The 27399-nt window shown below is 34.7% G+C and overlaps 2 protein-coding genes across 3 annotated transcripts; one reads left to right on the plus strand and one right to left on the minus strand.

Annotated features, from left to right (window-relative positions):
- Nucleotides 1–584: 584 nt before the first annotated feature.
- On the minus strand, nucleotides 585–18813 carry LOC128220382 (protein FAM124A-like). 2 transcript variants are annotated; one of them, XM_052928753.1, is made up of 4 exons: nucleotides 18704–18813; nucleotides 17792–18040; nucleotides 2448–2509; nucleotides 585–2038 (listed from the first exon to the last, which is right to left on the minus strand). In XM_052928753.1, the coding sequence occupies exons 2-4, from the start codon at nucleotides 17896–17898 to the stop codon at nucleotides 798–800; spliced, it is 1410 nt and encodes a 469-aa protein (XP_052784713.1). In that variant the 5' UTR covers nucleotides 17899–18040; nucleotides 18704–18813; the 3' UTR covers nucleotides 585–797. The 2 variants fall into 2 exon arrangements, with proteins under 2 accessions (XP_052784713.1, XP_052784714.1); XM_052928754.1 differs by lacking the exon at nucleotides 18704–18813 and adding an exon at nucleotides 18321–18538.
- Nucleotides 18814–21350: 2537 nt separating this feature from the next.
- Nucleotides 21351–26173, plus strand: LOC128219942 (ras-related protein Rab-11B-like). Its single transcript, XM_052928128.1, has 6 exons — nucleotides 21351–21801; nucleotides 22035–22146; nucleotides 22875–22958; nucleotides 23668–23864; nucleotides 24653–24733; nucleotides 25020–26173. Exons 1-6 carry the CDS (start codon nucleotides 21717–21719, stop codon nucleotides 25163–25165), a joined length of 705 nt encoding a protein of 234 aa, XP_052784088.1. The 5' UTR covers nucleotides 21351–21716; the 3' UTR covers nucleotides 25166–26173.
- Nucleotides 26174–27399: the final 1226 nt, after the last annotated feature.

The raw sequence follows: 27399 nt of genomic DNA on the forward strand, positions 1-27399 counted from the left end.
TTTATGTAAGGTAAAATATCAAACAGTTGTACGACATTGTTTAAATCTCTGCTAGAAACTAATTCGCGCCAATGGTGTTTGATGAAACGATCCCCGAGTCCTCAGATTACGAAATATACGACAAAGTGTTTGAGAAACATATATAGCTTTTTACAGCTATCAATATACTGGAATCTTAGATTATCCCATTGTTCTTTAAAATAAATAAAATGTATGCGTGGGACGATAAAGGTATACTAAATTCAAAGACAGTGTTTAAGGACACGTGTGTAAAATCCCCCCCCCACCAAAAAAAAAAATAAAATAAAAAATATACGTATCTTTAAGGGCGATAACTATGTATTTTGATAAGGTTAAATTATACCAATATTGTTATTAAGTGCATTTATCACTGCTTACGCATGCACTCATCATTTCCTTATGCTCAAAATGTTGACGTATAATATGTGTCACCAGGGTATGCCCCGACCCCTGGAAACATATGTGTGCGGGTAAGACGGGACAAAGAGGTCTTAAAACGTATAGATTCTTGCATGAATACATTGGTACTCATTTAAAAATTATTAATAGTACGAAACACGAACTATGATGAACAGTTTTATTCTTTGTTTTCATGTATATTGCACTCCGGTTTTTATACTTTATAACAATACTTAACATATATCACAGACTATTGTATATCAGTTTTACAGTGACCCGTAACGTTGCAGTCTTTAATATCAGATATCACGTGATCGACGGACAAACAGTCACGTGTATAGCACTTAAACAGAATGTCATGCAACTCCACAGAACTATTACACATAGAAGCTTTGTCCCACTTCCGGCACATTCTCGGTGTCAGTTTTAGTCACATATGGGTCACATGTAGCGGAAGGCGAGCACGCTGTTTCTCCTGTGACGGTGCGGTCCAGGTGGCGGTGGTGCTCCCGGATTGCCGCCATCGTCTGCTGCCTAAACGCTAGATTCTCTTGTTTTAGTTTATCCACAAGTTTCTGGTCAACCAGCACTGACCTAGATCGCTGAGTTTGAGGGCTAGTTTTTCGTCTGCTTTCCAAACTCGCGCGCACACGTTCGCGCTGAATTCCAGTCTCGTTTTGATTTCTCGTCTGCTGTGAGAACGAGTCAGTTCTAGAACTTCTTCCTGATATAGAGCCTCGCTCTGATAATGAACACCTGTCAATGAACGTACTGTTGGTTAAGTAACGTGGCGTCTCAAGAATGACGACGTTACCGTCGTTATCTGTCGTCTGCCATCGCGTATCTGATAAGGGCCTGCAGACGTTTGGCAAAAGAGACATAATGTTGCTTATATCACCAACACGGAACTGTAAACGAACACATTCTAGTGGCCTCGGTTTCGTGTCTCCTTGGAGCTTCTTTAGGGCGAGCTGAATGTCAAAGTTTGGATACGAAGACACCGTGAATAGACAAAAATCGTCTCGTTTCATGTCCGGTTCACAACCGAGAATTAGTTTATAGAACTGCATCATTTGTGTCCAGTTCGATTCACTAACGAATAGTACCGTGCGGAAGAATTCCTTACCAGTGTGCACCTGCCGCACTGCACACAATGGAAGTTCCTCCGCTGTGTAATAGAAATCCCGACTGTTATATGGATAAGGGTTTATAGCACCTTTATTAACTTGTTCGGAATGGTGGAACTTCCAAGGGGATTTCTCAAAGTATCTTTTTACTGACTGTATTCTTTCAAACCCTACCATTCCATCTTCCTGAAGGAACACCATCATAGCCACACTCGGCAAACGCGCACCTGTTCTGTCAAATGACGTAATTTCATTGTCAACGCATTCTGATTTGTCAGTTATTTTTAGAATATGCAAATCTGGGTCAATCCAGTTTACGATTGGTTGATAGACTTCCTCCAGTGAGGAAATCTCGGTTGAGTCCGTAACAAACTGGATAGACATCTTGTGTTGATCACAGGGGGATAGGGAGTCAATGTCCGAGTGCTCCGAGAGACTGATACTCTCACTTCCGGACTCCGATCGGGAGCTTATGGAGGAGATGCTGCTGCCTAAAAGACAAACATACGAAAACATTAAAATCGATTTTAAAATATTGACATGTAACTAGCACTAAGCAAATATTTTGTTTTTGTCTGCTGGAATGAAAAAGTAACTGTATCAATCGAGGAATCATTTTAAAAAAGCTCGAATCGTACCGATAATGACCCTACATCATTACGACCCTAATAGTACGCCGTAGATTATTAACAGCGATGAATGTTTAGATGAAACATTGATATAAATGAAATTAAAGATTTAGTAAACAAGACTTAGTATGGTGGCCCTTTTGTTTCACCATATGTATGGAAAGTACACCATACACGCATGTACTCGATTTTATCGTTTTATGTTACATCTAATAAACAATGGGTTGGTCCTTATTTTGTTCCATAGATTTTAAAGTGACCGGAAACTCACCATCACACGAGGAGGTTGAAGAGTAGCTGGAGTTGGAGCAGGACAGCGGGCCGCGGCGAGACCTGGAGGAGAGGAACAGTGGTGTTACAAGAGTTATACAGTATCACGTATGAAAATGATAAAATATATTAAGAATATATTAAGAATGTTTCTTATGATCAAATGAGTTGACCTTACTTAGAGTGTTTTTACACATTTTATAAGACACTAATTGTTTTTAGAGAACTACATGTCCATTCAACTTATTGCAGATAACTCGCCCATTGTTTTATTATGACTTAGCTACTAAAAATGGTTGTAAAATAAATATTATATAGCTCATTTTTTGTTATGGAACTTCAGTTGCTTGGACGGGGCCCGCCGAGACCTATCCGGCGGTACCTGGTTCGACTCGATCGGACGGCGGGTTAGCGAACGGCGAGCTTACAAAGGTCTCCCCGGGTTTAATGTTTACGGGCGGTTTTTTCTGATCATAAACGTCAGTGCAAGACATACTGTATTCTCAATAGACACATTTAGTACAACATATGTCAACAGGGCAAAATCAAGTTTTAACCCCCCCCCCCCCCACACACACACACTCTCTCTTTCTTGTTTATTGTCAGTATTTTATTCAGCATAAACATTTATTTACAAAAAAATATTTCGGCTCCATGTATACATATGGAGAAAACTAGGAATCGAGTCAAGAGGTTTTGAGCTTAGTTCGACTAATTGTTTCTTTAAGGGTTTATTAAGGTCTGCCCGCGCCTTATAATGGTTGCATTATTGCTTGACCACATATATCCCCCACCCTGTGTTACTAATTAAAAACAATTTTGAAGTCAATGCCGCAAGAGGGTTTTCGCCACTAGAATGTACCCAAAATGCCGCGATACCTGCTATGAAAGACAACTAAAGTGGTCCCAAAGTTCTGTACAGAATCTGATACAGGAACTCTGACTATAGGACGGCCTTCTCCCCGGCGCCAGATAAACTGCCCCCATTGTTTAGATGCTTAATTTGTTACTAAAATAAACCCAATGGCACGCATTATCAAACCGAATAACTTCATTTGTAAATAATTGATGGAATAATTGTTACAATGCAGGTAAATCAATGCCATATTAAGCTATTGTTTAAGGGCGGACAGAGGGTTGATTTGACAAGATATAACTATAGTGAACTCCGCTATCAGCGTTGTATCACCGAGATGCACTGTTTTTGTATTATGTTAAAGATGAAATAAGTATTATTTTCGGGATTTTGTATTGTTTTATAGATGACAGTAAAACAATTACGGCGCCCTATGTCTGTAAAGATTGATAATACAAATATTATAATGGTAAGAGATTGTTAGTATTTACTTACAAAAATAAATGGGTTAGTGCGACACAGTAGCATAACATTTATATCTAATTTAAACATTATATATTTTACAACGATTGTGAAGAAGGTTATGCAAACTTATACTAATTCACTCTCGTTGGCACGATGTTGCGCGAGAGTGTGGTCTTATGTTGTGGGGGAAATCCGAGTACCCTGAGAAAAACCCACTTGTCCGGCTTGGTGACCACTAGCCAAACTCACATGCGCCCATGCCGGGAATCGAACCACGGTCGACTTGGTGAGAAGCGATCTAACCACTGCGCTAACCGGACATTTATATTAGTAAATGCATACTTACAATCTTTAAGTTTTTTGGTGGTCTAAATTATGCTGAGTAAACTACCCACTAACTGGGCCAGCCACTGTTTATATATACCGCTTTAGCTGATTAAAAGCAACAAAACAGCTGTGCTGTTTGAGTGAATAAATTGCACTGAACAACTTGAAAAATACTGCCTTAGTATTGGACAAAATATAATGTTGACCACAAACTTCAAATTAAAGTCATAACGTTCTAACACAGTTTGATATGTACAAGGAACTCATCTCGAACAGAAACGAGTTTTGAATAGTTTTCCCAATAGAAACAAATCAGTTGTTTTCTAAAAAATACCGAAATATAACAAACAATACCCAGATGTAAACCTAAATGATAGATGGTATATTTGTACACCGTCTAAGGGTCAATACATATCAAAGACTGCCTGTGTCTATGGGGCCATCTGTACAAGAAAAACAGACTTTCATATCTGAAGATCTTGTGGATGCAATCATCGTGGTTTCAAAAGACCTTTTTCCGCTTTTAAAAGTGCTATCATAAATTATTCATCTTTAAAGACACCACAATATTTGTTTCGATCTTTTCATGTCCCTTGTCCTATTAATTTTGAAAAATGACTTCATAATGAAAAGACTGTTTCAATCAGCTTGTAGCTGAGTTATTGACTTTTCAAACAAATTTGTCAATGGCCGTTTATAGGCCTGTAAAAGGAGCGTTTGAAGTTATTCGATTTTCCCAAAGCCTTTGATTAAGTGACACTGGATTACAAATACGACAGATATATTATACTGTAAACTGTCTGGGATGATTTAGGGAAGTACCACTAGCGGATTCAAGGGGAGGGGGCACCCGGCGCCCCCCCCCTAAAATCGTCCAAGTTAACCTTTTTATTTCAATATAGGAGAAATAAGGTAATTAAATACGCAAAAAATGCACCATTTCGGATTAGAAAGTGTTAAAACGTTCTTGCCAACACTTTAAAACAATAAAAACTTCGTTTCTGGGGGAGGGGCGCAAGTCAAAAGGGAACACCCCTAACGTACGCCCCCTCTAAAGTCTATTCCTGGATCCGCCCCTGCGTACATTAATCAAAACCAAACAGTTGTATGCAGAGAAAATAGCTACTAGCAGTAAGCAGTTATGACAAATGCTTCCTCTGTACAGGGCGTCATTTTTGGACCATTCGCAACGAATATTTATCTTTCAGTATCCCATGCATTTGAAGCTTCACCGGTTAATTTAGATAAACAAATCAACAACCCTACTTTATGAATCCTTTAAGTTGAGTTGAGTTGAATTGAGTTAATTTTAGTTGAGACGTACTTAAAACTTACTAAGAAATGATTGATAGGCAACAATATGATGAAATATCTTTGGCAAAAAGAATAAAAACACAAAAACATTATAAAATTGCATATTCATTTTATTTTACTACTTTATGTATCCTATAAGTTGAGTTGAGTTGTGAGATGTACTTTAAACTTACTATGAATACATTGATAGGCATACAATATGATTAAATCTCTTTGTGGAAAGGGAATAAAAACACAAACACACGAGAAAGACATTTGAAAAGATTATAAACGAAGAAATAACAAAGGGTAATGGTTAAAAAGAAGAAAACAAAATCAGTATTGAGAATTCTTCTGTGAGTTTGAAATGAACACCTGTTCGTCTTTGATAATTCATAACACACTAGGAATATTGTTAGAGGTCTGGATTTTGATTTTTTTAACCTAAACATTTTGAGAATAAAAACATGATATTCTTCCAATTGAAATAACTTTCTTTCTCAATTTCTATTATATATACAATATGCGATTCGTCGCAGACCAAACATAAAAAAGAAAGGAAGGAAAATAGCTAGTAATAAAATGGAATTTAAAGATAATGATCGCTTAAAGACACGAACAAAACTTAACAAGGTAAAAACTTGGACCAGACTTAACATTGAAGAACTGAGTTAAGCTTCTGTTTCTTATTGAAATTAGATAAAATCTTAAGAGCGAAAGTAAATATTTGAGAACTTAATTTATAGGTAGATTATAAATATGTATTTTTTTCTGGGGACAATTTAATAGCATATATACATTGCGATGTTGAAGTGCTCTATTCTCTGCGAAGCTTTTATACAAACAGTGCTACAACTGTCCATAATAAATATACGGACTACTATGGACTTAAATTAATGTTTACGTTTCAAATTGAAGAGGGCTTTAATGAATTGGACATGGATCTTGTTGGTTTAATGTAACTATCAGAAGTGGGCCGAGATACAACTTTGATTTTCTGCCTTTCAGGGGTTTGTTACAGAGACATTTGACGCCTGCTGACAAACAAATATTGACAAGTGAATACACTGGTAATGATGAATGTTGTATAGCGGATTGAAATCGGTTATACGGCGAGAAATCAAACTTTAGGTGTAGGTTATAGTTCATGTATTATCAATTAAATGAATGAATAATGTAATAGCAATTGTCTATTTTAGATCTTCCAAACGTTTAAGTCGGCAGACCGGCCGCCGGTTACATAATAAGAAGACCAAACGTAAAAACTATTTTAAAGCTATTTTTACAGTGTTCAATGGGAAATCATTCAGTCCCGGGAATGCTTCTACATTTAAACACCGTTTATCCGAAATAATCGCTATTTCGAAATTATTGTTCGGTCCCAATTTTATTCGTCCTTTGTTTAGCTAAATTTATAATCAATAATCCGAAATCGCTATTTCGAAATAATAGCTATTTCGAAGTAAAAAATACGGTCCCGATGTGTATTTCACACCTATTTATCAATCCTTATTTCGAATTCGGTCATCTCATAGTTTTTCACACCATACTGCGATATGCCAGTGCGCATGCGCGAGCTTCTTAATAATTCTCTTAATAAAACCACTTAATAACTAAATGAAAATTTAAGTATTGGAACATTGGCGATTGTAATATGCTAGATGGATATTTAGTTATCAGTCTCTTCTACATGATAATATATGAATCTGTGAGGCGATCCTACTGGCGGAGACATGCGCGTGAACACTAAGTAGTCTTATGAAGCGGCCGCTATTAGAATAATACATTCGTTTTGTTTATACATGTAATAACTGATCTATGTCCGACGTTGAATTGTATGCAGGGTCTATAATCACTTATGCATTGAGTCTGAGTTTCACTGAAAAGGGTAAAATATTCGGTGAGAAAACTATTGTTTAACCATTTTACTTTCTGCCCTAAATGTGAGTGATTGTTTTCACATTCAGCTAATTAGTTTCGCTTAAAGATGAGTTTATTGATAACCAGGTGTGGGGTCCACCATCGCTGACCAAATGCGTGCCTGGACAAATTAGGATACAGTGAGCAATTTAGAAATCCCCCATCCGTTTAACTAGCAAACATTTTTAAACCGCTAAATATTAAGTATCAAATTGCGTATATTTCATGGATATGAATTTCTAATCTCTTCACGCTGGCATTTTGCCCAGATGCTAAATCATCTTGAAATAATTTGTGATGCAAGTGATTATACCATTTCTGATCTGAATCACTGAAACGCTCAACTTCAACAAAGCATCTGAATGATTTATTGATCCGCCATTTGCAATTTTCAAATTAACCTTAGAGTTAGCCTATTAACGTGTGCAGCTTTTTTCTACATTCATTTATTCGCTCATTCGTTTGTAAAAGTGAAACTTGCTATTCAAGTAAAACTACTGACAGATACCATAAATAATTATTAGGCGCTTGACTGCCATCCAGGTGTAAATATGAACAGGTTGTTGAAATTTTACCCTTGTACAAATATATCGCAAAAAGTCGGGTTTTAATATAATCCGTGTCAAAAAAAAGTGTATTATTTTTTAAATAAAGAAAATCCAAGACAAATATAGGGCTTTGTTCATTTTACGGACTGTTTTGTTATTCACTGCGAATTAATTCTTAAGGTCAATGTATTTGGTATGTATGCCCAGAAAGTTTACAATGTATATATAAAGTGGAGTTTCGATACATTTTGTTTTTCTTAATGTTTACTAGGCTAAAAGCATATGGTTGATGTTAATTTTATACGAATATGAGCTCTTTATTCTGATTTTTTTTTATTTGTGAAATTTGTTATACAACGATTTTTTAAATGCATTTTAGACACCAAAAACTTGTGCTTATATTAGCTTTGTCACAGTTTCGCAAGTTCCAAAATGCGAAGCCAATTACTTGGATAAACAGCAGTTTAGTCAGTTTAAGGCGATTATAACAAAAAAATTGGACATTTAACTTTCACCCACTGTGGCATTGCGCCATTTTAGGGACTTAAGGTATATACATGTGTTAAACTGTTTTCAAACAATCCCTCGGTAGTTGCGAAGTATTAGATCAGATACATTCGGAACTCCTCGTTTATTCGATGGAAAATGGCCGAGGGGTTCCGAATGAGATCAGACACTGATATATTCAATTCAACCGAAATGTTCTTCAGTTCATAAAAAGGGTATTCAAAGATCTTCTCCAACAATGAATAATATCTCTTGTCTTCGTCGAATATCTTTTGTACATGTTTAAACGTTACAATAAATCTTGTTTACTACAAGACAGCCTTTCTTCGGTGTTTAAAAGCAATCTTACAATAGAGAAAGTATCTATTTCTCATTTTTGAAAATATCGTGAAAGTATCTTTCCTAATGTGTATCTCTTACCAAAATAGCGCATTCAGCGTTAGTGAAACTTTATCGTGTTTTTTGAAAACCGTTCTTCCATGATGATAAAATCTACAAACTTGAAAAGATGTTGACTGCGTTAAGTGTTAGGTAGACAGCATTGTTTTTATTTTCAAAAGCATTTCTTGAAAGAATAGTTACATACCATTTTTCAGTAACTCGCTAATGGTCTGTAAAATGCACTTAAAAAAAATAAATAAAGTGTGGCAAATCGTTAGGAACGTTAAAACAAAAATACCAAAAGCTGGAACCCTTCAGCAACTATTGATATTTGCTAAAATATCGTCTTTGAAGACCACAATTTTTATAAGCGTTAATAACGCGATTGAAAATTAATTACGGCTGTGGTGTTGCGTGATTGGTTGATTGACATTAGCACGTGATGTTATCAATGTATCAGGTTAACAGGTCAACATATCCATCACGTTGTTAAAGTTCCGGTGGCCGTGTGGACTAACCGGATGTTTTCTATTTTTTGTTGACTTTACCGGCGTGGGTTCGAACCCCACTAAAACCAAACTACTTTTTAATCCTATAACTGTATTTTTTCTGCAATTTCGGTAGCATAGAGTAAAATAATGATAAAATAGGTGTTTTCAGATGCATTACCGGGAAAACTAATTTTTGGTCAAAACACATGAGCAAGTCACTTTAAGGAACGTTTTAATGTGCCTAAGACTGAGCGACACAAATAGCCCACAGACAACTTGGTCATAAACTACATCAGAGCGACGAACGGCCTCTTGAACATCTCGAACAAATCACTTTTATTTAAAAAAAACAACAGTTCCAATATCTGGACAGGTATTCATAAAACATCTTAGTAACTGAAGTCATTTTCTTAAGTTAAGTATCTCGCTGGTCATACCGTTAAATAACTTAATGATATCTAAATTGCTTTATTTTCATTAATTGTATGTTAAATACAATTATTTTGGTAAAAAAAGCTTATGATTTTCTTAAAAATTGAGTATAATAACATAGAAATTCGTCTTAATAATAGAAGGGACAAAATATATTTTATGAATACCAACCCAGGGTACTCACATCAGAATGGTCAGATGAAAGGCAATATTTAAAAGTACACTAAACGAATGGCAATGTTAAGAGACAATAAACAGATACCATTTTCCCTAAGGACAGTCCGTTGTTCTAGAACAAACCGATGGATCGTTGTTAGTCATAAAGGATGAATTGAATAGAATTGAACAGTCGTATCATCTGTTGACCAAATGAGTAATAGTTCAACCATTGAGGTGACCAATATTTGCATGGGAAGTATGTCCATTTTTGGGATGCCAACCTGGTCACTGTGAGAGCGGTTACTTCGACAGTAGGTAATTAACATCTTCAACAAATTCAAAACCACGGCAATTAAATTAAGGTATGTTCTCTTGGCCATGAACACTGGGTATTTCAGCACGGGCTTGGTTATCGAATAGATCACAACTTATCATCTAAAACCATCGTTAAGCACGACTGGTTAAACAAGAACAGGTTCTGAATTATTTACAAAACGCGGTGTCCCCAAACAAGAAATTCAAGTCCTCGTTATGCATAGAGTTGAATATAAAACCCGTGGATTGAAATACCGGGTATATGAAACAATAGCCCTCATTGGCATCTGGGCTTATACGTTAATACTGGTCCCTTGTTATTATTTTTCTACTGAGTATTACTAATGGTAAGTACCCATTCACAGACAAAACCTCGTTTATTCGGATTCAGATATACTCCAGATTGAATGTCAAACATTTGGAACTTGTTATGGGAATCAGGCTTTAATTCATCACCATTTGACACAGACTTTGTGAGTCATATACAGATTTCTCAACCCTTTATTTTCTCATTTTGGAGATATATAAATCCCATAAATACTTAATCAAATATGACTTTGGCAATATACCATAGTTTATTTATTGGTCGACTATAGGTATGGAGCATTAAATAAGATCTATAATGTAGACCGATCAAACAACATCAATAACCAAACCCATAACTGTGGTAACAGCGTCACAGAAAGCAATCTGCTGCGTCACAGAGCACTCTACTGTCGTAATAAGCCATTGGCGTACATACTTTACAGCCTTCCAAATATAGAAACCTTATTATATAGAACTAATCATATGGTATGTAAACCTTATAAGTAATAACGGATCGTATCACGCCCAAAATACACACAAAACCATAAAAGTCGACTTATTGATTGCTGTTTGATAGAAAAGGCAAACAATATGGTAGTTTGAAATATTTAAAGACCTCTCGTTTTACGTCAAATTTCATTGACGGGGATTCCCGCGATTGTAAAATGTTCTATGGCTTTTTTAACTTGTAAATGAATGGCGAAAAGTGCATCAAAATCGCAGTGATTGTATTACACAAAAGCGCTGGCACCGGGTTTTCAAACTCAATCATCTTTAAAAAAAAATATTATAATTACAAACTGAATATTATGATACCAAAACTGTGAAAATATTTTTTGTAAGTATGCATTTTGTACTATATATATTGAAACATTTTTTTATAAATTTGCATTTTGTATTGTATATATATATATATATACTAAGTTTTGATCTTTGAAAAGAATGAATGAATTTGAAAATCCGGGCCAGTGCACAAATGTGTTAATCATTTAAGGAATGAATTGCGGGGTTGATGTCATTATCGGGGTATGAACGCAATTGGGTTGGTCAATGTGTGTGGAGTCCGAAGGACTCCACGCGTACTTTGACCAACCCAATTGCGTTCATATCCCCGATAATGACATGGACCCGCAATTCATTCCTTATATTTACACCAATAGTCCATTCTTTAATTCAAGAAACGTTAAAAAAAACTTCATTACATTTAAGAAAACCTTTCAGTAATCCGTTCTTACCCATTCTGTAAATAGAACGACCCGACTATAACCGGAAACATTTTTTTCAAATGACATCACAATAAAGCGGGAAAAGATCAACCACTTGAAATCACTTTAAAACGTAAATTTGAAACACTTCTGGTACCATTATACTTAAAATATAATAAACTAACACTTTTAAAAATGTTGATCTATATTTTACGGGACCTGCAGACACAATACAACCAATAACAAGATCAATCGCTTTCAGGTATATTGTTATGCAATTAATTACGATCCGAACATATCCGAAGATGTTGCGTTCATCGATTGATGAACGCGATTGCCGAAAGGCAGTTCCTTTAAGGAATGTAAGTTGAGGTGTGAATATAGGCGTATCATATTAGCCGCGGGTCAACTGCCAACGGTCGTCTGTTTGTTTGTTTCCAATCGGGCACCGAGCACAACTCAATAATTACTTAAACAAGAGTTATGGGCCTTGTTGTACAAAGACTAAGACATAATGTCTTATTTGTATATCATACATGTGTTTTCAGTTACAGTCGACATTGGTGTTGTTTGCACAACGACAACGCCGACGTCGACACCAACACCACCAACGACAACAATGGTATTACAATATTTAGACTATTTCTCTTAGAGAGCTAATAATATACCATGATATCAAAAATTCAAGCAACCAGATTTATTTGCAGAATCAATCTGTGCCAGAAATACGTCAGTATTTACAATTACGCCAATTTGATTATCTGCGGAATACATGAAAGCGGATTTCTACAAACCTTTTTTTTTCTTTTTCAATTTCCAAAAGGAAAGTCAAGTGGTCCAATAGTCGTAGTAATAATAAACCATTCAACAAATATGGGAAACTTTGCAAGTATTTGTATGGGCGACTTGTTCAAATATTGCCCTTTTTCTGTTCTTATTTTCACTGATAGTTCACACATACTCCGAATACAGGTGGCTTCAAGAGGAACAACTATTCCGTAGTTGTTTTTATGGATTTTTATTAGATTTTATGAAAACCTCAATTAAATTTATTTACTTAACAAATGTGACCTTTCATAGAATGATGAAGCACCTTAACATCAAAGGCATTTCGCCGGCAATCGTAAATGACCATGTTTAGCGAATAGCTGGGCATTTGATAAAACTATGAACTTTTCTCACACATGTGGTAAGTGCTGGTGGTCTTTTCAATTTCTATTATATTTATTCTATTCTTGTGTTTGGTTCTCATGGCTGGCGACTTATGTAAACTTATGAATGATTGAATTTGAATTTGAATAGCTAACAAGCCTGGCATTTACAACCATTGCACACTGTTGTACACCATACATAATTTCCCTTGGTACCAGATCAAATCTCTGAATGCAAATCAAAAGAAAACACATAGCATTATTTAGAAATGCAAATGTTTTATTTATTATAGCACTAGTGGGTGTTTAAGCTTATTTATACTCGCACTAGGGCCTTGCCCATTCAGCGTGGGCTCCGATAAGATTGTAAGTCATTTTAGGTTTTTGGAACATAGTGCACAGGCAGAAATAAAACCCTGGTTAGAGCTACCCTGGTTTTTATAACGTGCACCAGTGTATAGCACTGTCACACGGGACCCCCATTTAACGTCCCCCCCCCCCGGAAGACGATAAATATTGTTTCGTGGTGGGATTGGGGGATCGAACATGCGATCTCTGGATTGACAGGCCGTAGTGTATGTAGTGTTTCCACTAGACCACGAAGCCGCCACGATTAAAGCACTTAGAAGCTTTTATTTATAAAAAGTAATGTTGTTCTAAGTGTTATTCATAATTAGTGTACAGCCTTATGCCTGTGCCAATGGAATCGCTGGACAGAATCACATAAAATCATTTAGAAGAGCTCTAACAATAAAGAATAACACATTAGCCAGATTACAACTGCCAAATATCAATATAGAAACGAAAACAGCCGTCATATTTCCATTAAGTAATTAATAAGTTTCAATAAATGGGTTATCTAGATGTTTGCACCGGGTGGGCATTCCATTTAATACTAAGAAAGTATGTATGGCATTCTAAACGAGCAGCTGGCGTCGGGCTGCGCCGGGTCTGCCGACTTAACAGTTTAGAAAATAAAAATCGAAATACATTACGTAATAAAGATATATAACGTAATGTTGTTCGAAGATTTCTATTATCATGATATGAGAGACTTAATCATTTAAACGCAAAACATTGTTTTGACAAACATAATAATTAGTGCGATCTTTATAAGAACACTAAACGGTAGTCATTGTGAAAGAAAATACACTTTTTTTCCAAAATTAAACATATCGATTCGATCAGATCTGACACCTGCAGATAATTGAATAAAATGGTACAGTAATTGGTAGGTAGAAAATTTAACCCGCTCTCTCATTATTCTACTTTAAACACAAATGCTACATTCAAATGTCTTTTGAGAGGGTCAATTTTAAATTGTCTGTTTTCAAATAATGTTTCAATTTCTTTTAAACTTGACACCATTTTACAAAACAGATGAATAACAAGGGTTAGTCATTTCACATTTTAACTACAATTTTGAAATTAAGTAATTTGCAAAAATAGAAAAAAGAGCGGAAATCCTGTAAACACGGCTGAAGTAGTTAACATTTAAAGACAAAAAGAAACCTGACATTATGAACTAATTTCGAAGTAATTAAAATGTAATTTTCACTACTTGAACAAAGGAAAAAAAGAAATAAGCGGATATTCTAATAAGAGTAATTAAGTCGAGCTCGAGTCATCGCTAGTTTAAAGTTTCACTCACACAGATGGATTGTTTTGACAACTTTTGTTCTATTTGTTTTGTTTTGAAATAATCTTATGTTGGCGCAAATGTCTGGAAACCAGTGATCTAAGACTGCTGACAAAAGTTCAGATCGCAGTTTTCCTATTTATGTTCTAAAATTGATGTTTTATGGCTAATATCGTTACGAACGCTTTAAAGCTGCACTCTCACAGATTGAAAGTTGTGACAACTTTTTTTATTTTTTGTCTTGGAACGAGCCAATTCTTGCGAAAATCCATGGAAACCAGTGATATAAGACTGCTGACAAAAATGGATCGCAGAATTTAATTTTTAAGTTCAAACATTCATGTTTAATGCATTTTTCTAAACCGTTAGTTTATGTCATAAAACATTAATTTTCGAACGGAAATATGCAAATCTGCGCTCCGATCTTTTGTCAGCAATCTTTTATCATTGGTTTGCAAATATTTACGCAAAAACATTCTCTTTCCAAGACAAAAAATAAAAAAAAGTTGTAAAAACAGTAAATCTGTGAGAGTGCAGCTTTAAGATTTTTTTGATTTTTTTTCGACAGTTTTCCAACCATTTGGGATCTGTTCTATTGTGAGTTATTTGATTTGACTGAATTGAAATCATTAAAGCCAAAATCAGCTGCTTCAGAGACAAAAACTAAAAGAGGTCAAAACAGTCCATCTATGAGAGAGCAGCTTTAAGACTGTTTTGGTAATGGGCGGGAAATCACGTTTTTTTTTAGATCTGTCGTAAGCATTTTGCGTTCTTTCTTCACCCTTCCATTATATTGTTGCATGATTTCTTAAAGTAAAATAGACATTGGTTTGATCATTGTCCGTGCTTTATTATCCTATTGCATGTCATACGCTTTATAGTCGGTAAAATAATCAGATCAAATGGAGAAAATGGTTTCGTTCAATGAAAGGATCACGTTTTGAAAACAGAACTGCAGCAATAAAGTTTAACTATCAAACAATTGCTCCATTGAGCTCTGAACATTAAAGAATATAAGTAACAAATGCACGTAATTGTTCGATGTTAAACGCTGATATGGTATTACTAAGTGGGTTATATGTTTCTTGTTTTCGTATATCATTTCAGTTAATGTCAATTTTTGACTTAAACGCGTCATTTAGCACGTTTTAAACACGCTAATGAAGCTGAGTGCGATTACTTAAATTACGTTACCAAGTTACGTAAACTACATGAATCTTTGAGTAATAGAAGTAACTTAAGGGAGTTGAAATGATATGTAAACAACGAGTTCCAATGTTTTAAAACAGGTACCAACAGGCACACAAGCTGTGCATTAAGGTCAAATCTAAGCCATGGAGAACAAAATAACTTTACTATTATTATCATTATTATTATTATTATTATTATTATTATTATTATTATTATTATTATTATAATTATAATTTCAATTATTTAGCAAAATCCGAGTAATTTTTATGCTATTTTTTACCAGTCCTACTTTCGGCCAACAAATGGTGTATGCTATTATAATTATTGAGTTATCTTTATGAAACAAATCATATGTAAACGCTACAATTTATAATGGTATTGCGGGGGGGGGGGGGTCAGTTAAAGTAAATGTGGGTATTTGGGTGAAGGGGGGTGGAGCACACCACTCGAGGCAGACAACAGGTAATAAGGGTAATAAGGGTAGGGTTTAAGCTAGAGGGTTATGGGAGGGTGCTGCACACTTGGAGACCTGAATGTGCACCCTCCTCCCTTCAAAGAATTAAATGCTTAAGTTAATGAAATATTTTATTTTTTATTAAAACTTTAAATATGATTATGATTTCAAACAAATTTTACATATTTAGTAGTTGAAACCTAATTACCTCAAATAAGCATTTTTCTTACATTTTCTATGGAAATCATAATGCTTTGATTATTTACTGCCCGATACAATGTGTCTTTTTGTTCCTCAGCACCCTATGGAGTGTCCCTTTTCTGTAGCACCCTGTCCCTTTTGTAACCTGGCTATCACCCTAATAATGATAACTGAGACCCAACGCTAAACATTCACGACCTTAGCATTTCAGATACCGACTGCCAGTAAACAGTTTATCGATAATAAATCGATATTTTATGCAATGCTTTGATCTGATCAACTCATTCCTATCAACACTCAAACAAATTATTGATATCATATCTGTCAAATTATTAGGGAATGTAAATCAAGGTTAAAGTTTTGTCATCGTTGTTCATACCCCACTCAACGAATTAAGATAAATGAAAGTAGCAAACTAGGCCTAAATACTGCACGTGCATTAACACATCTATCTAGATCTTCAAATTATCTCATAGTCTACCCAGTAAGTGCCCTGTAAGAGCTACTTACAAAAAATGGCACTGTTTTATAACTCCATTGTGGGCATGTGGTATTTCTTACTTGCATGAACTATATTCCATGTTTTCAATGAATATCGCTTAACAGATATAACTGGTCAGTATGGATTTTGGGGTATACATGAAATGTGGTTATTACAGTGGACATAATATTGATAATTAATCCTTAGCAGAAAGCATTTCAGTCAAAGATAACTGCAATTTAAATGGAGTTTTATATGAATGCAGCTGATATTGATCATTTCAACACATCACGTTAAACTGTGGTATCTTCTCTTATAAATAAAGATAATTAGAACATTGTACTGTTGAACTCAGATCTTTTGGATCCGATGGTATGTGCAAACAGTAAGGGCATTTACTTTGCTGGGCCTCATAAATTGACAGTGAAGTTTGCCCCTACTGTCATACAAACACTGATAAGCCATTTATGGTTGTAACATGTTTTCCTCTTTGCAACAATGACCGCACTATCATGGCTTAAATGACGTGCCAAAAGTTCCGCTTGCAATTACTGCGTTCCACGAGTGCTATGAAACGTTGACTAAAGTTTAACATCATAAAAGTCAGGTCAATGACACTGTCAAAATGTAAAGGAAAGCACCTGCACAACAGTCTTTGATGTTATTGAAATATCTCTGCATGTGAACAATGTAGTGTGGTAAAAACAGGGACGTTTTGACTAATATAGGGACGTTTTGACGTTTAACGAGGATGTTTGGACAAATATGGACGTTTTTACTTGGCGCTTTTACTTTTGGCGATTTAAACACAATTCGCATTATAACCTGCTACCGTGTGAAGTTGTACCATTTCATAAGCAAGTATCAGAGACAAATCGAATGGACATGTAGTATTTTATTTATCGTAGTAGACTTTTACATAAAGGCAAGCTGAATACTTGCATGGCAGTACTTAATGAATGAATGAAATACTAAATCACTAAAGAACGAATAAAAATTAACGAAAGTCGACAAAATTCTTACCTGTAATCCCAGAATGGAAAGTCATCTTTTTCAGCCGCTTTTTTGTGCGCGTACGTCCGTCTGAGGTAGGTATCCATGGTAATGGAGCGTAATAGTCCTTGTGTCATCGGAAACCCTCGCACATTACCGTTAATTTTTGTTCGTGCACTTCAAGTATAGAATTTCCCTTTTATTCAAATGCCCAGTAAGGTGATTTTTAACGTGTAGCTGTCGACTGTGTGGCGATTATTCTTGATATCAATGAACGTCCTGAAAAACAACAACAATGTTTTCCATAAATACGCAAAAATAAATACCATTTAAAGTCCATGCGTGAAATTTGGCTATTTTACACTAAAGTTTGCAATTTATACTTCACATCTTCATGTTTAACCACCGAAGTAAAGCTGCTGATATAAACACCTGTTATCTCCTGTATATCGTAATTTGAACGTATATAAGCATGGTTGTTAAACTTTGTACAAAATTGCATAATTTATAACCATCAAACCCAGCACAAACACAAATCAAAAACCGTGTTTATGCTTACATCTGCTAACATAGTGCTTCACATTACTTCTTATAAGCGATGGTATCCATTTATCAAACCTCACAAATGCAAAAATAATTCCTTAAGCCTGTTTGACATTTTAATTTGATGTCACAAATGTGACTTCCATCTACGCTCGTCTTTTTGCGCTGATTTAAACACTACTTTAAAGTTTCGTTATCTTGTGATTTATGCTAACAATGAAATATAAAACCATATCAAATACTAATGTATCTGCACTAAATATTCGTTTTATAATTTGCTAATATTCAGTTCAAATAATTATCTATCAAACACCGCACTCTTTTTAATATGATTTTTAAGTATAATATTTACTTGATTTAAATACACCTAAGTTTACATTAAAAACTAATTTCACGCACCTGATCAAATTATAAATCCAGTATAGGTAAACACATTAAATATAAATCAAAGTGTTTTTATTAATCCAGTGTTTTTTATTAATTCAATATTCAACGATGCACTCTTTACGGCTTTCATGCCTTGAATGGCAATAATATCGATATTCGGTTATATCTCTCTCGTTCAGTAAATCGAGCGCGCCGATAGGGTAAACCGGGTTCACTTTACTGTATAGCTATCGCCACGCTTAAATCAACCCGGCCACAGGCGCGCGCAACTATTTTTTGTACATTGTTATCAATTTTATCTTCCAGTTCCGCTCATTAAAAATTAACACAAGATAATTCAATAGATAAAATTACCTTTGTGGTTTTATCACGCTCTTTCTCTTGTTTTACAATATTTATCTCGTTAAATCTGAAGATAAGAATGTCGTTGACAAAAGAGTGTACAAATTTTAATAAAGTTGAACACTGTAATTACAAAGATTTTGTCGGATTTAGCAAGATTAGAAAAACTAATTTGTTAAGTTCAACAAAAACATGTCTTGTTTTCACTTTCCTCAATCAAGTATAATACACTCACTAAAACACCTGGTGATTTGCAATATTGTATTAATATGACTGGAGTTGGTTTAGTAAAAAGTTATTTAATCATGGCTGCCATTCAATGGTTATACAGAAAACTATAACTAAGTATTGATTTAAGATCGTAAGTATGCACTCTCCCAAAATAAATGATTATGCGAGTGATACGAACAATCTAACAAAGTTTTCAGTGTTCTACATTATTTTGTGTAAACCTACTGGACCAGCCACTATAAATGAACGGCTTCACTTGATTTAATTTAATACTGTTGGCCACTTAAGTAAGAAATTATGTAAGTTAGTAGGTCTGACTGCTCATCTACTGAAATAAATGTGACAGAAAACTTAATTTGACAAAATATAATGTTGTCCACTTAAGTAAGAAATTATGTCAGTTAGTGCGTTTGGAAAATATGAATTATAGTGGCTTGTGTATATTATAACAATATGGCATTTTCAATAATTGGGCCTTTAAGCTACCTTAAATATCCACGATAATTTTAGGTACTCGTTCACGTTCGTATTTTTACATATACATTGAGAATATTTAAATCACGTTTTACCTGTATTTTCAGATAGTTAATACTATTTTTGTCATGGTAGTAAGTCATATATTGAAAATGATTGTTCCAACATCTATACGTATACGAAAGTCAAATAATATTCTTGTACTTACTTTGATGGATTGCAATAAAACTAATTTCAGTTCATCCGCTAAACATCAATAAAATAGGTCACTCATTGCATACATGTAGTATAGTTGAAATGTTGATATATTTACATGTAAATTTAACATACAAAACTGTAAAGTTTACTTGTAATAAAATATGTTCTGTTCTGTTCTTTTCACGTTTTGTCAGACATCGAAAACATTGATTTCATGTAAACCCAGAACAGAACAGACAAGAACAGAATGTTATTTAACTTCAGCATATACAGTTCATCGTTATAAACACAAAAAGAAAAATAGCATGCATGTAACAAATAAGTAATGCATATGGATATTTTTGGTCACAAAATTGTTAATAATCATTGACATACAGTCGAACCCCATTGGCTCGAACTCGCATGGCTCGAATTTCTCATTGGCTCGAATTTTCCGAGGCTCGAGGTATTTTCGCCGGTCCCTGGGAGCTCGAGCTAACGAAGTTGGACTGTATGTGACAATTCTCCAGTTTGCCGAAAAAAATTATACTTGTAATTAAAATATGAATGAATATCGACAAGTTGCTGTTAAGTATTTGTTTGTCAAAGTAAGCGTATCAACTCATTTTTTATCAAAGTTTAACAAAATCTTTGCCGCATTAAATATGTGAATAGTTCCCCTCAAAGCATAAGTAGATGATAAAACGATGTCATACTGCAGTTAATCTAATGGATTTACGTACCATGCGTGTTTATATTTGCTTAATCAGTAAAGGAACGTTTGAAATTAATATACCCACTTCCTCTATTTCCAACAGGTTTAAAATACTTGTTGCTTCCTTATATTTAATAAAATATGAAAAAAAAAATGTTGAGAGCTATTTTTCCATTATTATTAGGCAAATGTTTCCTACGTTTTTTTAATAATTCTGTTTTTTCTCTATTGAATAACAAAAAAAACCCATAAACTGCATTATTAAGAGTATTCTATAAAATACTTATTCAAATACGTATGTACGTTTCAATAATTTCATTGTGAAGAAATGATTAAAAGCAAAAGTTTGTTTTCAATTACTTGTTATAATCTGATCCATTCAATTCTATTTACTTTTACACTGTGCATTTTAATTATGTACATAATTGCACTGAATAAATATGTTTAAACTTAAGTGCATCGCCCTGTTATGAACATTACGAAAAGGGAAGTAACTTTATTTTCATACCTAAAACTAGCTATACGAACTTGCTCCCCTTGAATTGAACTGTTTAAATATAAAGTCTATATATAGATATTGCAACATATTTGCCATGTTGTCAGCTATTGCTTGTTAAGTTATATACACTAATGCGTGACTCATTTTCGTTTTAACAGGTGATCTTTTTAACCAATATGATCACATTTATTTCATATTTCGTCTTTAGGCGAAACCAGATTACTCATATAAATGTTTATTTTCTACAATTTGGTCATCTTAAATATTGGTATATATACGCGGCATGAACAAACTACCATATTCATTTTAAGTTTATTTGCAGTTGTTTACAATTTAATCCGTTTAAAATACTATATATTAAATGCATACAATACTTCGAGAAATATTATTTTATATAATATAACACTGGGAATTTTGAACTTTGGATTTTGTTTATTTTAAATCAGATAATCGGAATTTAGCTTTTGAACTGAGCTTAATATCTGGCAGTTATTGGTCAAAGTTGATATCTAAGAAAAAAGTTCGCGTTCGAACTACAGCAAACAAATTTTATATCGTTCATTTTGTGGATTGTTTAAACCGTTTCCATGACGACAGACGGACGCTGTAAGTGCTCCCACGCGGGAATGGCGAGTCACTTCTGCGAGGACGAGTACGCGTTCATCTTTAAAGGTGTGTTTTCTCTTCAATATTTTCCCAGATTATTAATAGTTACATAATTAGTTCGCATATTAAGCAATCGCCTGGCCATTTTTGTTTTATATTTTTATCGGCCATTCTCATATCTTGAGTGGTATCGGTTTGAGTCATAAATGTGTTTTGAATATGTCACTATTATGTCCCCTTATTTATAAGGATGATAGTCATATAATTGCATTAACATGTCTGTATTACCTCCCGTGCAGTGGTGCTGGTGGGAGACAGCGGGGTGGGGAAGTCAAACCTGCTACTACGATACACAAGGAACGAGTTCTACCTGGACAGCAAATCAACCATCGGAGTGGAATTCGCCACACGGTAAGACACTTACAAGTCCTGTGGTAGAACCCATTGATACAATCAGTGGTCATAATGTATTTTTTTTCAGGTGGACCCTCCTTACAAGGATTTACCATGAACTAACTATGAATTATAACATTTTAAGAATGTCAGAAAATCAAGAGATGTATTCAACATTGATACGCTCTTACTCACAAATAAGATTTACCACAATTAATACAATTAAGATATACTTAAAATTATTAATAAATGAGAATTAAGAATTAATGTCAAAACAATGCTTCTTATGAAGGATACCGAGTCTAATATGAAAGAAAGGTGCAGAAAACACGGTATTTCTACCTTATGAGATAGTAAATCACAGTAAATCATTTAATATTTTTGCGTTTTCAGTGTTTAAATACACGGCTACAATCTTGTTATCAGTAATTAATATTTTCCATCAATGCATTATTTAGTAAGTATTTAAAGGTTTATCACTCAAAATATATGTTTTTTATACATTTGTTTGTATTGAATTTGAGTGTCACTTAAGGAGAAAATTGAAAGTCACATGTCACTTAATCCTTCAGGTCATAAGGCATTAAATGTATGATACCATGAGTTCAGTCCTTCTTGATGTTGTGGAACCAGGTATTGGACAGGGCCGATATAGGGCCATGACCTGCAGACACTAAGTCTTTTACTGTTTCCGTCTCGTATGTATTATACCTGATGTATATATTCTGTATCATTTCTCTCTACAGTACAGTGGATATCGAGGGGCGGTCGGTGAAGGCTCAGGTCTGGGACACGGCCGGTCAGGACCGTTACAGGGCCATCACTCGCGCGTACGTACACATGTATTTTGATTCCATGTTATATAAGCTCCTTTTTCTTGCGAAGAATATAGTTCAGGCATTTGGATAGCCTTGGTGTCTTTGACATCACCTTGGAGCGCATATCGTTAACCTTTGCCAAATATTAGAAATACATTTCAAAGTAATCACATGTTATAATTGATTTATGGCCCTTTTCGCCTTGAAACACTTTGTCATAACAGCAAAATCAAAAAAGCGTTTTAAAAATTTATTAAATGATTTTTAAAGGGACTATACACCAGACGATAGAATTGCAAGAAAAAAACAAGAAAATTGTCAAAACTTACATAAAATTGACATCGTTGAGTACAACGCATTGTATTGAATCTTACTTACTGATGTATCACATCCCTTACGACATATGCATCTTCGCAGCTTTGCACATTTTTCCAAATCGAAATCCCAGTTAGATTAAAAAAAAGTGTCGGTATATTTATCCGTACTCATTTACAGATATGATTTAAACTGGGAAATCTTGCTACGCTATTTTAAACCGGGGAAACTCAGTTATTGAGCAACACGGTTGTTGCATAAAATTATTCAAAAGATCATGTAAAATGATGTATTAGCGGCCTTCTACTAGCTAGCACTCACAATTCTTGTTTTGTGGACATATTGTTTTTGCCAATTTTTGGACCGTCTGGTGTTAAGTCCCTTTAACTCTCATCTACTGTTACAGTTATTATCGAGGTGCCGTCGGGGCGTTTATTGTTTACGATATTGGCAACCGGATGTCATTCGACAACGTGCCAAAGTGGCTGCGCGAGATGCGCGCGCACGCGGATAACCCGGACATAGTTGTTATGCTGGTCGGCAACAAGACGGACCTTCGACACCTTAGGGCCGTCAGTACGGACGAGGGAGCGACATTCGCAGGTAAATTATTAATTAATTCCCGCCACAATGTTATGACGATTTTTGTCGATTTCTCTTCTGATTTATTAGAAAGTTCAATTGTGCGTTTAGCTTTGATGGAGCTTTGAAAGATTTCCTAACACTTCGAAACTTGAAAAAAAGAGAAACTTTATTCACAAATATGTGCAAAGTCCTTCATGCAGTACAGGACACATAAACAGATAAGAAAACAACAAATAAAAAATGATAAACGGCTAACTTTAACCTACTTAATGCTAAAAAAGCTTAGTTTAGTTCAGAACAATTTAGTAGCATTATTGAAAGTGATTCGGTTAAGATGTTGAACTTCTTAAGTTCGATGTTTATTGGATTGAACTATTTTAATACTAATGAAACATTCTTCAAAAACTTCAGCTTACTATGAAATTGTAACAGGTTATATGCATATTGAACTCTCTAAAATATATAATTTCTATGAACCATAATCACAGGCAGGTGAAAATATATCCAGACATGCAGTTAACAAAATCCAATGTCTTAAAATTGTTTTGTGATATAATTATTCATTATGATTGTATGTGTGTATGTGTATGCGTGCGTGCGTGCGTGCGTGCGTGTGACTGTGTGTGCGTTTGTGCGTGCGTGTTTGTATATGTTCATGCTGTCTTTATTATACTATATGCACCAATGATAATTGTAATGTATGTATGTCTTGTCTTTGCCACATAGTGGTTACATTTTGTAAATGGCCTAAGGCAAGTTATGTTTAATTGCCAATCCGCTTTGAAACTTGATGAATTTTCTTCCAGAAAAGGAGTCGATGTTTTTTATCGAGACGTCAGCTCTGGATGCCAGTAACGTGCATATCGCGTTCGAAAACATTTTAACAGGTACCTACACGTTCACACCACATAATGACTTTTTTGTTTGAATGCGAAATATGATTTTATATTCTTCAGACTTTTGAATGAATGTTTGTAAGAATTAGTTTCAAAACAATAATTTGTATATAATATCTATTGTGTCGAACCCTAAACATATACATCAAAGTACGTTACGAAATAAAATGAAAAAAATATTTGACATTGGTTAGAAATAACCATGCATTGGTCAGAAATAACCAATTGCAATAATACTTATCTATTATAGCATTCGTTTCGCACATGCGCATTTCAGAAATCTTAAGGAGGACGTCATCCAAGCCCCTAGCTGACCCGGAGAAGCCCCGGGCCCTGACCCTGGGCGGTCTGACCACGCCAATTAAGCCCACAGAAGACGAAAAGCGCGGCAAATCTGTGCTCTTGCCATGCTGTAAGATCTGAGTTCTGCCGCTGTGATTTGGGACAATTTGTTTCAAAAAGATATATTCCAGTGTTCCAAACACGCACCGGTCGTAGACCAAATGGATAAGTTCGAGAGTAATTTAAGCCTGTTTTAAATTGTGAAAAACTTCTTTTTAGGTTTGACCTTTATTTATTCGGAAAGTGAAAGTTATTACCTTTCCTTTGCATGTGAATTTTGAACTATGGACTTTTTCAAGATCAATGAATTTTAGAACACCCCTGGCCGCTTACAATTCTGCACCATATATACAGGGGAAATAACTACGCAACATCTTTGGAAGAAATTGATCTTGATTTGCGCCCAATTATCGAACATAACATCGAAGAGAATATGAACCACGATTTCTTCGTGTAAGGGCGAACTACAGTGATTTATTTCTTGGTGTTATTTTGTTAAACCTGTATGAACTTACATAGTCAGTCTCTGTTTAACTATTAGTTATAATTTGAGTTTAACCTGAAATGATGTTTTTGAAGTACAAGCACATCTACATGTTTTTTTTTAACTTAAATTTGCTGCCATATATATATATATATATATATATATATATATATTCCAATATATATGTTGGAATTGTAAATAAAAGTGTTGATGAAACGATTGAGTGAAGAATTGTAAATAGACATTTTTGTAAAGAATTGAAAATAAACATGTATTGTAAAGATTTATAAACATAATTTTTTGAACAGAATTGTAAATAGAAATATTATGTTAATAATTGTAAATAAAATGAACATATGTTGTAAAGACTTATAGAATTGTAGTAATATGCATGTATGTTAACGATGAAATATTGTGTTAAATATTGCGAATATACATGGATTTGAGAATGTTTTTGTTTAAAGAATTGTACTAGAAACGATTTTGATGCTATAATTGTCTAAAAAATTGTATATAGATATGATTTTGACAGGTGGGAGGACGTACTGTATATGACCTGTTGGCACGATAATTATGTGAAAGCTTCCTCCAAATAAATGGTAAAATATAGGCAGGAATTAGGATGTTTGTGACGTAGTCTTTGAAACAAACTCATACAAAATCAAATTAAAAATAAGGCTTTTATAAAGCCGCTTTATTGAAATGTATATGTATAAACCATTACACAACTGGCAATCTTTAAATGAAGAAGTTTATGTCATAAAACATTAGACAATATGTCCATGAGTATAAACATTATAAAAGGTACATTAATATACAAATAAGTCATAGGTCGTAAGACGTAATGCATTAACAGCGAAAACAGGATAGATGTTTTCTACTCAAAATATATATGAAAAGTTTTTCGTAATTCGAACCCTTTATACACATACATCGCCAAATTTCTATGAACAACAGCTTTCTCATCAACTCAATAAACTTACACATATTCCGTCTTTTAAGTAATATGGTTTGATATACATTTCTCGTAGTTTATTATGCACCAGTCCATGGTAACCACGCCGCCCCCCCCCCCCGGCCCGGTGGTATACCGCGGAAAGCCGGGGAAATGGGCCGTGGTTGTACCTTCCCGATGGCCCCGAAGTACCGGGTGAATTAGGTGGTTTTGTCTTCGCGCAAAATATAGCGGGGAATGGGTCTTACCTAGGATCCCTGGGGAGCGGGGACATAAGGCGTGGGTTTTACCACCTGTTCGTCCCTGCAGGGCGAAGATTTTACCCAGGCTTAGCTGTACCGAAAGTCAAAGTCCCTGCTCTTCCCCTAACAAGGGGGGCCGTGGTTACAATTGACTGGTGCATTGGCATACAATTAAAATTCAAGAAAAAGTGATATTCGTCTTCAAGAGTGTTAAATATTAAAAATGCATTGCTCTATCATAACGCCACAAGACAAAAAATAATATGAATTAATCCTACAAACAAACCTTATTTTTTCTGCAGAAAATCATTCCACTTCCTCCTTCAGAACAGCTATAGAAATGACAATCACATGGTTATAAAATCGAGGGTTTTCAGAAGAACATCGGGAAACATTTCGGACCTGATTGGTTGTTGCATTATGATGACGAAACAGTCTACTTTATGGTCAAAGGGAGATAATGATAACTAAAATTAGTAATTGGATAAGTAAGAGTTCATGTTACAGATATAGTAAAATATGACCTTGTTACAGACGTTTTTTTGGTTAGGGTAAAACATGAACAATCAAATTTGGAAGATAGCAATATATACATGCAATCACCGTAATAACATCCGCAGAAATGCCATATTCG

This window comes from Mya arenaria, chromosome 15 (assembly GCF_026914265.1).
Source record: "Mya arenaria isolate MELC-2E11 chromosome 15, ASM2691426v1".
NCBI lineage: Eukaryota > Metazoa > Mollusca > Bivalvia > Myida > Myidae > Mya > Mya arenaria.